The following is a 13,662-nucleotide window of genomic DNA, read 5'->3' as shown; positions in this document are numbered from 1 at the left end:
TATATAAATGTATATTCCTACCTGAGAGGCTGCAGTAGCACAGGATGCATCCTGACCTCTCCAATATAAGTTTCCTCAGACAACACTACAGTAGGTATGTACACAACAAAAGCCTGCTAGCCCCATATTGTAGTATAGACACAGTAGACCAGTGAGAGAGAGCCCCCCTCCTTTGGGCAGGCAGCCAATCGCTGGGCTCCTGGCTAGTGTGTTGACTGATGGACAGGGAGGCTGAGAAGAAACTACTGCTACAGTAGTAGTACAATGCTGTCTTTCTTACACACATCAACAGGAGCTATGGGGGGACCTCCGAGGGGGACCTGCTCTCTCTAAATGATTTTGTCAACACTTTTTCCACGGACAAACTTAGCCACAGATCGGAAGGTTTGCTGGAAATTATAATCAGGAAATATTTCCTGTAATTCTTTTTAATTTTTTTTAAGAAATCAGTTTTCTTTGAAATATAAAGTAATTTAGATCTCCTCATTTGGTCAAATTAATAAGAAAAACTTTTGCACTGCTTAATATATTTAAACATTTACTTCAATCTTTCTGTTTGATGAATTAAAGTTACATATTAATATAAAAATTAAAATTTTATAGATTGACCTATCTTTTTTGTATTTACTACTACAAAAAATCATTTTTGAATAGCATATAATTTTTTTTAACTTTAAAATTACTTAATTTTGATGAATTGATAACTAGAATTATCAATGTAAGCATTTTGATACTTATAACGATGTTTATAATTTAAAGAACGATAAAAATAAATGATGGATATTTCTTTCAATGAATTATCTAACAACATTTGAAGGAATATATATTACATCACTAACTTCAACTCCACAAAGATTGATAGTAGTAACTGTTTTTTATAATGTCTAATTCTTTTGAAAAATTGATTAAATTTCATAAAAAAAGAATTAAATATTATTTATAATTAAAATACGTAAAGTTTAGCTTATTTATTTTTTTAGCACTACAGATAACAAGATGAATTTCCAGATAGAATAATATATATATTTACCAGTTAAAACATAATAAAGTATTACTCTGAACCAAATTAAAGGGAGCTTTAGATATTTTTTATTACTAGATAATTGATAAACACATCCAATGAACAATAGTACTCCTGATTCATTGTTATCATTAATTAATAATAAATGTCTTAAGTCTTTATCAATGAGTTGACAGTGAAAAGGGACATAACTCCATCTTGTGTGACACTGGAACAGATCAATATTTGAGCCAGCCCATACTTTACTGTGGAGGGCCTATCAGATAAGGAAACAACGCCATATCATTATCCTGCTTTCTGACAGAGGTCAAAGGCCACCCAACATTTCTGTTTGTAAATATTTAAAATTGGATATTTGGAGCTTTCAATGCAGAGTCAGATCAAAATCAACGATGGATGACTTTTTGGGAATCAAAGCTCAAGCAGCCAAGTAAATATGTGTCTCTCTGACATTCGACACCAGATTCTAATCTCTAGCCTTTCACATACCTCTTCATCATCTTTTTTTTTTTTTTTTTTTTTTTTTAAAATCATTAAATACGTTAGTGTTTGTATAATGTCATATTGGTTTTCTAAGATGTTGCAAAAATGTGGAGATATTTTTATATTATGGCTTAAGAAAGCAAAACTCTCAACTTTTTTTTATTTCAAAACTTGTAATCTAATAAATGCCTTCTGATAAAATATTTCTTTCTTTCTGATTATTTTTTCTTTTTAAAGATACCTCTTTCGTAAAATCAAAATTTCATTTGTTTTTTAAAACTGTTAAAAATCAACATTTCACTTGTTTCAATTTTTTTCAAACTCAAAACTTTATTTGTCAGGGATGAATTTGACTTTTGAAATCTAACAAAAATGACCAAGACTTTTACAAAGACTATTCCCTTGTGGCTTCATTATGACATCTTTAAGTTCTTTGACTTAAAAACAAACAACTTTAATTATTCATAAAACAAAAAGGTGAATGTCCATTTGAATGTTCTTCATGGACCAGAATCTTAACAGATGGACGCACAATAAAAAAAAAAGTTTTAAAAACACCATAAAAACAAATCGTGTAAATTGATCACTTAGAGCATATTTCATGTATCATTTGTCTGGGGAATGGCTGGAAAGCATCTCCGTTAAACTCCAATAGCTTATTTATCAAGTCGGTGGCACAGGAGCACAGGAAACAATAGATTGTTTTAAGGCTCTTACAACAGATGGTTTGGGTCAGATACAGGGGAAACATATCCCGGTAGATTAAGCACTTCCTTCCCAATGGTGACACTGGATAGTTAATTTACTTTTTCTCTCCCCCATACACACATCAAAACTAATCCTGACTGCTCACATTAATGGCTCATTAAATAAAAACACCAGCCTCCTCCGTGAACACCACAATATCAAAATAGTGAGGGAAAGCCGAGAGGCAGCGAGAGGCAACGGGAGTATTATTAAAACCAGGAATCCCAGATTGTTTCGGTCACACAAGGTAATATTCATTTCAGGAACTTCACAAACGAAGCTAATAAAAACACCTCACCAGAAAAACAAAAGACGAAGGGTAGGCTTAGTTAGTCGACAGCTGCTGAATCTGTAGATACTGGGCCTTACATCACTATCTATATATATATCATATACATTTTCGTATATATCCACTTAATATTTATAATTCTGTCCTTCATATACATATGTTAAATTCACAATCATTGGATGAATCTCACCGCCTATTTTTCTCTTTGACATTTTAAAGAAAGAAAAAGTGATGTTTGATTGATAATCTTAAAAAAGATATTTCAGTGTTCTTTTCATATTTAAAAACTTCAAAAAGGTAAATTTTTATGATAAAATTTTTTTACTGATCAATAAGGTAAAACTTTTTGTGATAAAATGTTTCAGCACTTTTTTCACCATTATGGATCAAATCGTCTGATTTCTGAGTAGTCACATAAATTACATGTTTTATGAAAACGTTAACTTTATGTTCAGGCTACAAATAAAGGCCATTGCCAGCCAATGTCTTCCGTTTGAAGTTTTAAACATAGAACGAAGCTCCAAGAAATGAAATGAAAAATTAACTCTTTGCATGTGTATCTTTTGAAAATAGCTTCACTGTGCAACCCAAACATAACAAAATACCGATGTGTATAATGCTCCACAACTAGTTAGGAAACTTTAACATTCTTTTGTGCGATCCTGACAAATCGAACAAATAAACAAAGCCGTCACTTTCCCTTTAAATCATACCAATTAAATGGCGGAATTAGACGTAGATATTTAAAGCTGTTCCGTTACCATGGTAAAGCGTTTTGACGGGGACTCCATTACGGTTCCATGTTGACTAGGTTCCTTCTGTTTCTGCACTTTATTACTCTTCTGGAAGTACTTTTAAAATGAAGTGAAAAAGTTGTAGCAATTTCTTTAAGTACAGCCTTGACCCGCTTTAGGATGTTTAAAAGCCGAAAATCTTTGAGCATAAATGTTTGAAATGATAGCACATCCTCAACCGACGTGCTAGGGTTCTAACAAGTAAAATAAACACCTCTTGAAAATTTCAGAACAATTTAAGTGCTTTTTCTAAAAAGTCGGCAGCTAGGGCAGGAAGCTGGCTGGTACGCAACACAATGATGAATTGTCGCATTATCAAACTTCCTAACACTTTATTAAATTCAGCTGGTCCCTATGCCTTTCACAAGATAACTTAACAAAACAACAATCCAAAAAAAGCATTTTCCGATAAAAAATTACAGGAAATGTTTCTTATGCCAAAGAGTTGAGTCTATGAGTCATTATAGAAGCAAAGAATAGGGCAAGTGAGGAACAAAACGACAGCAAACGATTGAGAGACAAAAACTAAAAGAAGACAACACGGATGTAGAAAATAGAAATTCTATCAGGATTCATTATAGAAGCAAAGAACAGGGCATTGGAGGAACAAAACGACAGCAGACGATCGAGAGAAAAAAAAAAGACAACACAGATGAAGAAAATAGAAATTCTATCACGATTAATAATACATTCCTGTGCTATGGAGTATATAATGATGTTCATTTATATCAGAAATGTTGTTTTGTTGGCGAAAATCACCAAGGGTCTGAAGCCAATTTACTTTAAAGGCGTGAGTAATCATAGCAACATTAAGCTAACTACACTACAAAGCCGACAGAGTTATTAATGGGCCGATAAGAATGAAGGGGAGCACCAACAAACAAAATGGCCACCGATAGAATCTGTCGAGGGTTAAACAGGGAAAGTCTCACAATGACTTTGGTCTGGTAAGACTCACCTATTAAAGCAGGCTCCCTCCCCTTACTTGTCTGTAATTATTATCAAATGTAATAAAACTCAGACTAAAGACACAGTGAAGAGGAAATCCCACCCCCTTAACGATAAGATGTGCGGATAACATTATCAAAGATAATCACAAACTTTCACAATACATCTATCTATTAGATTGTTTCAACATTTCCATCGTAACCTGCCACTCACGGTCTGGAGTCTATTGTGTCGGAATTTACACACAAACGGCTTCGGCGACAGAACTATACATTTACGAAGATATAGTCTTCATTGATTCCAAACGTTTGATTGTTTCAACATTTCTGTCTGAGCTTCGGTAATTTGTTCCAACATTGGCTGCGGCAAGGAGCTGCCATGGGCACAGGCTTGTTTCGAAGATCAAAATCAAAATTAAAATCATGGCAAGATATTCGACATAAGCTGGCATTGTGGTTTACGATTGTCTCAGATTAAAGGCCCTAAAATTATTAAAAGATATAGAAATAATTTTCAAGTGCAAACATCTTGAAACAATGCCAACTGTTAACTAATTGGTTAATATATCATAAAGAGTGCCTTGATTATGAACATTAAAGCCATTCAGTAAATGTGTTTGTTGGAACAGGAAATTATGGTTGGAGATAACATAATTCTGCTTTTTACAGTACAATTATGTCACAATAAAAGATTAAGAGTGACTGTTTGATGTATGTGTACACACGTCTTCGCTCATGTCACAAGGCGAGCATGGAGAAAATATATGGCGGTATGCATGCACTTCAACAGGTAGTTGCCATGTAAATTGGTATAACCAGAGTTCACCAATGACAATTGAGAGCAATTACAGAAGGTTGACAAGGCATATCAGATACTTACAGTTCCAGGGCACCACATATAACTTATACAGTATCAGGGCACCACACTTAACTTCTACTGAATCAAGGCACCACATGTCACTTGTACAGAATCAGGGCACCACATATAACTTATACAGTATCAGGGCACCACTTAAAACTTATACAGTATCAGGGCAACACATATATAATTTATACAGTATCAGGGCACCACATATAACTTATACAGTATAAGGGCACCACATATAACTTATACAGAATCAGGGCACCACATATAACTTATACAGAATCAGGGCACCACATATAACTTATGCAAAATCAGCGGCACCACATATAATTTATACAGTATCAGGGCACTACACATAACTTATACAGTATCAGGGCACCACATTTAACTTATACAGTATCAGGGCACCACATATAACTTATACAGTATCAGGGCACCACATATAACTTATACAGTATCAGGGCACCACATATAACTTATACAGAATCAGGGCACCACATATAACTTATGCAAAATCAGCGGCACCACATATAATTTATACAGTATCAGGGCAATCCACACATTAACTTATACAGTATCAGGGCACCACATTAACTTATACAGTATCAGGGCACCACACATAACTTATACAGTATCAGGGCACCACACATAACTTATACAGTATAAGGGCACCACACATAACTTATACAGTATCAGGGCACCACACATAACTTATACAGTATAAGGGCACCACACATAACTTATACAGTATCAGGGCACCACACATAACTTATACAGTATCAGGGCACCATACATAAATGTAATGATACTGTGTATGTGTAGGTTATTTTATAGGTGAGTTTGATGGTGATTTGGTAGGCTGCACCACTTTCCACTTTTCTACAGGTAACGATAACCATTATGTTACGATAATTACACGACTAACATTAACACCCCCCCCCCCCCCCCTATAACGACTCTGACTGCCTATTCAAAATTACATCATTAACATGCATGTAAATACTGCATTTTATGTTAAAACTAATTTTCACTGTAAATTCTAAATAAGATGGCCTAACACAGGGAAGGGCTTCAGCGCCTGTCCTCATAAATCTTCTTTTTATAGTTTCAAATTCCAGGAAAAAATTCAATTCTAACGAGTAATTTGCTCCCAAAATGAGCCTTAATAGATCATTTCAAGTTACAAAATTACAAAACTAAATGTATTGTCTATAAAAAGCCAATGGTTATAAGATTGTAAAGCTATTTTTCAACAAAAGACAAAAAAAACCTTGACAAAACATTTTGATGTACACAGCATTAATGAAATCATCAGAAACAAGACAAATTTTCCAAGAAGTCAAGCAAAGCAGAAAGATGATATAATGCTTTTATGAAAATGTTGATAATCTTTATCAAAATGTATAATGACTGCCCAATTTGATAATTCTATAGACGGGAGCAACTTGAAACAAAAAAATACCAACTATCTCCATTCTTTAAATCTCCAAGTATTCTATAAAAGTTAGATGTTACTGTTGATCTTATCTGCCACAAAGCTCCGTCAAACACCGACGAGTCTTTATAGAAGTCTGGGAGTTCATCATTCTAATTAGTAGAAATGGATACCTGTGTACAAATATCATTAGGATAAAATACAGGTATGTTATCATCTTAACAATATTTATTCAGGTTCGAGGGACACCTGTGGAGCTCGAGATAGCTACCCATGGCTACCAAAAGAGCGGCATTAACAAAGCTTGAGCCCACAGCCGAGGTGCCTTTGATGTTTTTGAAAGAAACATTTTAAGAAGCCGATGGATATACACTAGATACATGCCGGCAGGAATCTCCATAAATGTTCAGTTTTATTTCTTCCGTTGTTATAGAAGTTCAGGATGAAAAGCTGAAATATCACAGAAAATATACCAGTGTATACTGCTGATTTTCGTATTTTAGAGGGCTGTTTATTTTCACACACTATAAAACCAGGCCCGTCTTTGTATGTTAATGTAGATGCACTTGGTGATGATTATTCTTTGATGAATCATTTGCATTTGATTACAGGAAACTGGTTTTATAATGCCAATAACTGATGAACAGTAAGCTTTGTCTTAAATCATATAATTTATGCAATTTGTTGGTCCCCAGTTCGTTATAATTGTGCTGGACTGTTTAATGTCAGGTATTTATGAATGCCACTACTGAGTATAGCATCCCTAAGAAAATGTGGGAACAGAGAATTAACTCCATTCTTTAGTTTTATAATGAGAAATGAATGGGAATTTAGACTCTGAGACTCTGCATGATTGCACTTGACCACAAGGCCCCATATGCCCCCTATACTGACCCCACTGGGAGTCCTCTACTCTAACCCCTTGTTCCCTTTTAGCGCCTTTTCCTTGTTTCAGCAAGATATCATTACAAATACTTGTGTTTATCAAACAAAGGGGCTAGCATTGGAAGTGTTGATTATTAAACACATTAGCTGTAAGTCCTGAGAAGAAATCCAACACCCCAGCCATCCCAGGAGAGGCCGATCAAATTCCCTGATAATCCAGGAGTTCTCAAAACAATACCACTACCAACTTCTGAGGAGAGATAAACATTAGCCTACACAGTGGCAGAATGGCCTGTCACCCAACAAAAGAGGTCACACCCTTATCCAATTGGAAATGAGCAACTGGGGTTACTGATTGGCTCAAACCAATGTCACCTGAACCCTGATTGGCTAGATTGGGAGTAACCTGTCACCTGATTGGCTTGGAGCATGATGGGGAGTCTTGAGAATAGGTCCAGCTTATCAAGATTTAATCTGGGCCCAGACAGCAGGCAATGATCGCTGTCAAAGACAGTATTTGTTTATACTTGTCATTCTGGAGAGATGATGAATCTGTACTACTGTACAATCATACACCGATAACAGCAGATAAAGCTTTCAACACAATGAACAATTTCAGGACTTGGGGAAATAGAAACAAAGAAGAAAGAAACTAAAAAACTTTTCTCATTGTTCTAAAATTTTTGCCTCCAAATAAACCCCCCAAAAATTGTAAACTTACTGATGGATCTTAAAAGAGACCAGACACCCCACCTCTACATCAAACAATCATTAAGTTATGAATATCAAATATTCAATTCAACAATTTCAAAACTTAACAATATTAAAACATTCCATAAACCATTTTTTAAATTGAATCACCTGTCATATAGCTCTTTTTGTTTTTCACCATATCCTTAAATTTATTTTAACATAATTTTCTTTTTTTCTCTCTCTCTCTTTATTTTATATAAACCAATTATCACTATCTTTATTTTAATTACAAAATAACACATTTAAATAGATTCAAATGAATTCAATAGAGGCTTGAGCAAACATATTTTTCCTTCCAACGTAAAATCCTGGTCCGAATCTAATTGTGTAGAAAATAGAATTGGATGCCAAATCGGAGATGTCACTTACATAACCAAGAAGAAAAAGTAAATCTACTGTGACCACCTTGGTCTTGTTTAATTTATTCCACATCAGTATAAACTTTTCTGGCAGTAATTAATTGCAGGCATCTAGACCATTAACGATTAATTCCTAGATAAGGACTGCTCCCTGACCCAATGTGGCCCCCTGGGAAACAATGGCTGATGTTAATCTGGGCTCTCCCCTGCACTGATGTTTCTGTTCTTCGCCACTTTAATGTCCTGTGATAATGCCTCATTTGCCTAAACAGTGCACAGTAAAATAGGCGGAACATTGTAATTGCTACAAACAAGCTGAGACAAGGGTGGTACAACTATACCTGGTGCAAAAAAATGGCCGTGCCAATAAGGACACATTCCTCCAATTAAAACCGCGGTCATTCCTATCGTGCATTATACAGATATCCAACTCCTGCTCAGGAAAAAGAAATTTATCTGCTCTTAAAAGATTTATGCAAATATATCCCATATAATCCTGCACACATTTTCAAAATTCAGATGCATGATATCTCATTGAAATATTTCAAATGTTCTTAAGAAATTGAATTTGAGAATCATGAATATACATTTGCACTGATAATTTTCGAATATTTTGTTTAAAAAAATTGTCAAACATTTACTGAGAAACTTCATAAAAGTAAAATAATCAACAAAATTATACAAAGGTATATCAGCATTTTCCTAATTATCGTTTTATTGTTTTTTAATATAACCAGCTACACCAGGGTATTCAAGATCATAGGTCATAACAAATATCGGTGGTGAGGAGTCAAAGTTCGAGGAGAAAAACCATAGACCTACAGCTAATACCTAGCAACTGTATATCCCTTAGATTCATAAAATGTAACGGCCCATAAGTTTAAGATAAATACAACATTGTCAGACACCTTAACCACTTCGCCATTATTTTTCTTTCATGGACTGACAATAAGCTGAAACATTATTTCACCGAATTTGCGTGAAAACATCCCCCCAAAAACATAGAAATAGACATTTTAAATTTCTATATGCTTTATTTACACCATATTTCAGATTTAACATTTGTTTTAGTTACAGAAACAAACCCGATACAAATTATTCACTGACGAAATATTTCTGTAAATGCATGAACACTATCGGCTTGTGAAGTGATGGAAGAAATATTTGATGGGAGTGTAGTAGTGAACCGACAATTAAATTAAATTGAGCTATTTACTACAAACCATTGGCATCTGATACCTCCCGTATACACCAACTTCTCCAGGAACATTCTAAACATTGATAAATATTCAAAATCATACTTGCCTATGTGCTGCTGCAGTTAAGTTTCGAGATTACCACAATTTGAAAACACATTTATTTTGTCAAATTGAAATCTCAAGGTATGAACACTTCTAAAAAGATTTCATCATTTATGGTCTTAATACAACTGTTTTTTAATTCATGTATTTTTAATAAAGTAAACTAACAATTGTTATCTCTAATCCCTTAAAAATTGAAATCAAGAAAAAATTAAACAAACTAACAAAGAAGAATTCTACAGAAATTTATAATAAATGTGTGGCATCTACCATGGAAACCAAATCTCTATTTATATTAAGAGACCTTGACCTTTGATCTTATAATAAGTAATATGTAAAAGCAATTATTTATAGTAACAGTGACCTTGACCTTTGATCTTATGAAAAGTAGTATAAAGCAGTCACTTTTGCTAAGAATATTCATGAAGTTTAAACATATTGATCAGTCAAAGAGAACAATAGCAACAGTGACCTTGACCTTAACGCAAATGTTGCCTCAAAGGTCACCACTGTTGCCACCACACATGCCACCAGCATAGCAATACCTTAATTTTGCCTTTAACTCATTCACCCCTGAAATTACATAATTGACTACTCCACTCCTTATTTAGAAGAGTTTAAATGTGTTTCCAGGGGTGAATGATTTACAAAGAGACTTTAAAGTAGATTTTACTGTAAGACATGAATGCTGTCCTGTCACTGTAGGAAACAGGGACAAGGTTGGACAATACGGAAAAGGACAGGACTGGAAGGGAAGGACAGGACAGGGGAAAGACAGAGGGACGAAGGGGAAAGACATAAGATAGAAGGGAGGACGTGAAGGTTATGGGTACCAATCACGCCCATTTCAAGGTCAAGGTTTAGAAAATAAAAATTGTTCATTTTCCTCAATCAAAAATAAATGAAAATGATAAAATTCCTTAACTACAATGACATATTTCTCAAACGAATGAAAGACACAAACAGTCCCATGAAAGATCAAACAAGCAGGCTTATAACATTAAATAAACAAACCTTGAATAAAACTGGAAAAGTTCATCTATCTTCACGGAGAAGACACAAAACAGAACTTGGTTGGGCACACGACTGAGAGTGGCCCTTATCGCAATTCTGACCCCTTTTGTCTTAGAGATGTACCGACATCATCCCGGTTCACCTTTTATCTCCCGGCTGGGCCAAGCTCCGACACTTGACACAGCCTAGCCCCATTAAATCAAAACTTTACACACTCCCGAATCTGATGATTTCCAAGTATCACTCAGCTCACCTGATCATAACAATGATAAAATTTAACACAGGCCCCCATATCATTTCAGTCAAATGGGTGGTTTTCTGGGAGTATTCAGTGTCCAATTTCAGCTAAATTGTTCAGGATGTCTCTAATCAATTAAGTGTTTTTCATCTTTACCATGATCGTACAATGTTCTAGGAGATCATTCAATAATCAAAGAATCTGTTGTAACTCTGGCTACAAATAAAACTACTGCCAAGAGTCTGGCACTTGTCACTTTAAATTTCTTAAATTGGGGTGTTTTCCAGTCACTAATAAACTGACCACAGTGGTCATTTTACAGCCAATTGTGGTCAGATTTAATTGGGTACTGGGTCAGTATTCTATAACATATGGGAATGCTCTGCCAGGAGTTTATTATATAAGTTATAAGCTGAAGGAAAGAGAGGTGGGGAGTGGGGAGGGGTTGTAGTGAAAGACGGGTGTTTATTTATTTTGTACTGACTACAGCCAGCAGACAAAGACAGACTGGACTAAACACTAAACAATGACAGAGTGGAAGCAGGACTAGAGATTATTTAGGTCTGTTATCACTGCCCCTGGGTACAGCAGCTGGACTTCTCTCCCTCATCAATAGCTTGCTCTAATAGGTCCCTCCCTATCAATCTGGCATTCTAGTTATGCAAGACAATACTTAGTAATCTGACTTTATCATGTGTGGGCTAGCTCCAGCAAGGCCGTGTGATAGTTTCAGAGAACAATTTAACCATCTGATGCTTTCCCTGAGCTCTAGATGGGTGTGCACATTTTCTCTGCCCGGCTGTATCATTTTTACAAACACTTGCAGTATGTAACACAATCACATACTGTTCCCTGCTGCAGGTCTATCAACCTGCTGGTTTTTTATGTGATAAACAGAAAAATTAAACTTCAAGGAATAAACCAACAACATCAGACTGCAAACTTTGTGAAATCAAATACAAGACAAGCTGGTGTGTAGTTTGAAATCCAGGCTTTCCTGAGTTACAATGTAGGTAGCAAACACCGACATTCCTTTGCTTGGAACTGTTGGATACTCTTGAAATCTTATTGAGAACATATGTCGGAACAATCCACCTGCTTGTTTAAACAAAAAAAAAGTCTGTTAAGTTTTTAAAGCATCGCTGAAGTAACAACAGGTGAAAGATATCAATCATTGTCAACACTTACCTTTTCAGATTGCACCATCTTTGGTACCATGTGGGGCCACCACAGAGCATCAACTAGCATCTTATATGGCTCCTTAGCACCACATACGGCTTCCTAGCACCACATATGGTTCCCTAGCACCACATATGATTCTTCCACGGTCATCATCAGGGCTATAGCACCAACAGTGTTAACCACAACCCCCCAAATTAGTACCAGCACCAAGTATTACCAAAACCTTTGTGACAAAACAATGATTACGAATTTGCCTTCAACAAAACCCCAACTACCAAAACAACAAAAGTATTCAGCAAGAACTGTCATCCCATCAAACAGGCATGATGAATTACAACTACAACTAAATCAACAAAGATGAAAAAGACAAAGATCGACAAAAAAGAGAGAAGTTATGGCTGCAATGGTAATAATGTTTTGAGGACTTCCTATATTCCTGTTGTGTATTGCCAAGGTCTCATGTCTTTGGGCGTCATGGTGCCACTGTCTTGAGACAAACCTATTGTCATAGTCTGTAGTCTTAGTGCCATTGTCTTGAGACAGACCTGTTGCCATTGTCTTGAGACAGACCTGTTGCCATTGTCTTGTCTTTGAGACAGACCTGTTCCCAGTATGAACAGACTTTCAAGGTATGATCTATTGTTGATATCAGGTCTTTGACATTATGATCTTTGCTTAGACAGACCTATCCCAAGGTATGATCTATTGTCTTTGAGACAGACCTTTCCCAGTTGTACTGTCTTAGAGTCCATATGTCTTTGTCTGAGACAGACCTATTCCCAAGTGTATGTCTGCTATTGTCTTGTGAGACAGACCTTTCCCAGGTATGATACTATTGTTAGCTTTGAGACAGACCTATTCCAGGTATGATGCTATTGTCTTTGAGACAGACTTCCCAGGTATGATGCTATTTTCTTTGAGACAGACCTGTTCCCAAGGTATATGATGCAATGTTCTTTGAGACAGACCTATTCCCAAGTATGATGCTATTTTCTTTAACAGACCTTCCCAAGTATGCTATTGTATGATGCTATTGTCTTTGAGACAGACCTATTCCCAAGGTATGATGCTATTGTCTTTGAGACAGACCTATTCCCAAGGTATGATGCTATTGTCTTTGAGACAGACCTATTCCCAAGGTATGATGCTATTGTCTTTGAGACAGACCTATTCCCAAGGTATGATACTATTGTCTTTGAGACAGACCTATTCCCAAGGTATGATGCTATTGTCTTTGAGACAGACCTATTCCCAAGGTATGATGCTATTGTCTTTGAGACAGACCTATTCCCAAGGTATGATGCTATTGTCTTTGAGACAGACCTATTCCCAAGGTATGATGCTATTGT

The 13,662-nt window shown here is 35.7% G+C and overlaps 1 protein-coding gene across 9 annotated transcripts in view; it reads right to left on the bottom strand.

The window, feature by feature from the left end:
* LOC138330248 (transcription factor SOX-13-like) overlaps nucleotides 1–13,662 on the bottom strand; it is a 182,776-nt gene that overhangs the window by 40,703 nt on the left and 128,411 nt on the right. For 2 of the 9 annotated variants that reach the window (XM_069277719.1, XM_069277722.1), the window contains exon 1: nucleotides 12,320–12,892. The exons of 6 other annotated variants lie outside the window; for them this stretch is intronic. In XM_069277719.1, coding sequence (XP_069133820.1) covers nucleotides 12,320–12,369 — 50 coding nt within the window. In that variant the 5' untranslated portion in view covers nucleotides 12,370–12,892. Of the gene's footprint in view, nucleotides 1–21; nucleotides 160–12,319; nucleotides 12,893–13,662 lie in introns of those variants that run through there. One more of the 9 variants, XM_069277720.1, reaches the window with a different exon arrangement.

Source organism: Argopecten irradians, chromosome 8, assembly GCF_041381155.1.
Source record: "Argopecten irradians isolate NY chromosome 8, Ai_NY, whole genome shotgun sequence".
In the NCBI taxonomy this organism is placed as follows: Eukaryota; Metazoa; Mollusca; class Bivalvia; order Pectinida; family Pectinidae; genus Argopecten; species Argopecten irradians.
The sequence above is the reverse complement of the archived record's forward strand: the minus strand, read 5'-3'. Positions and strand labels throughout refer to the sequence as shown.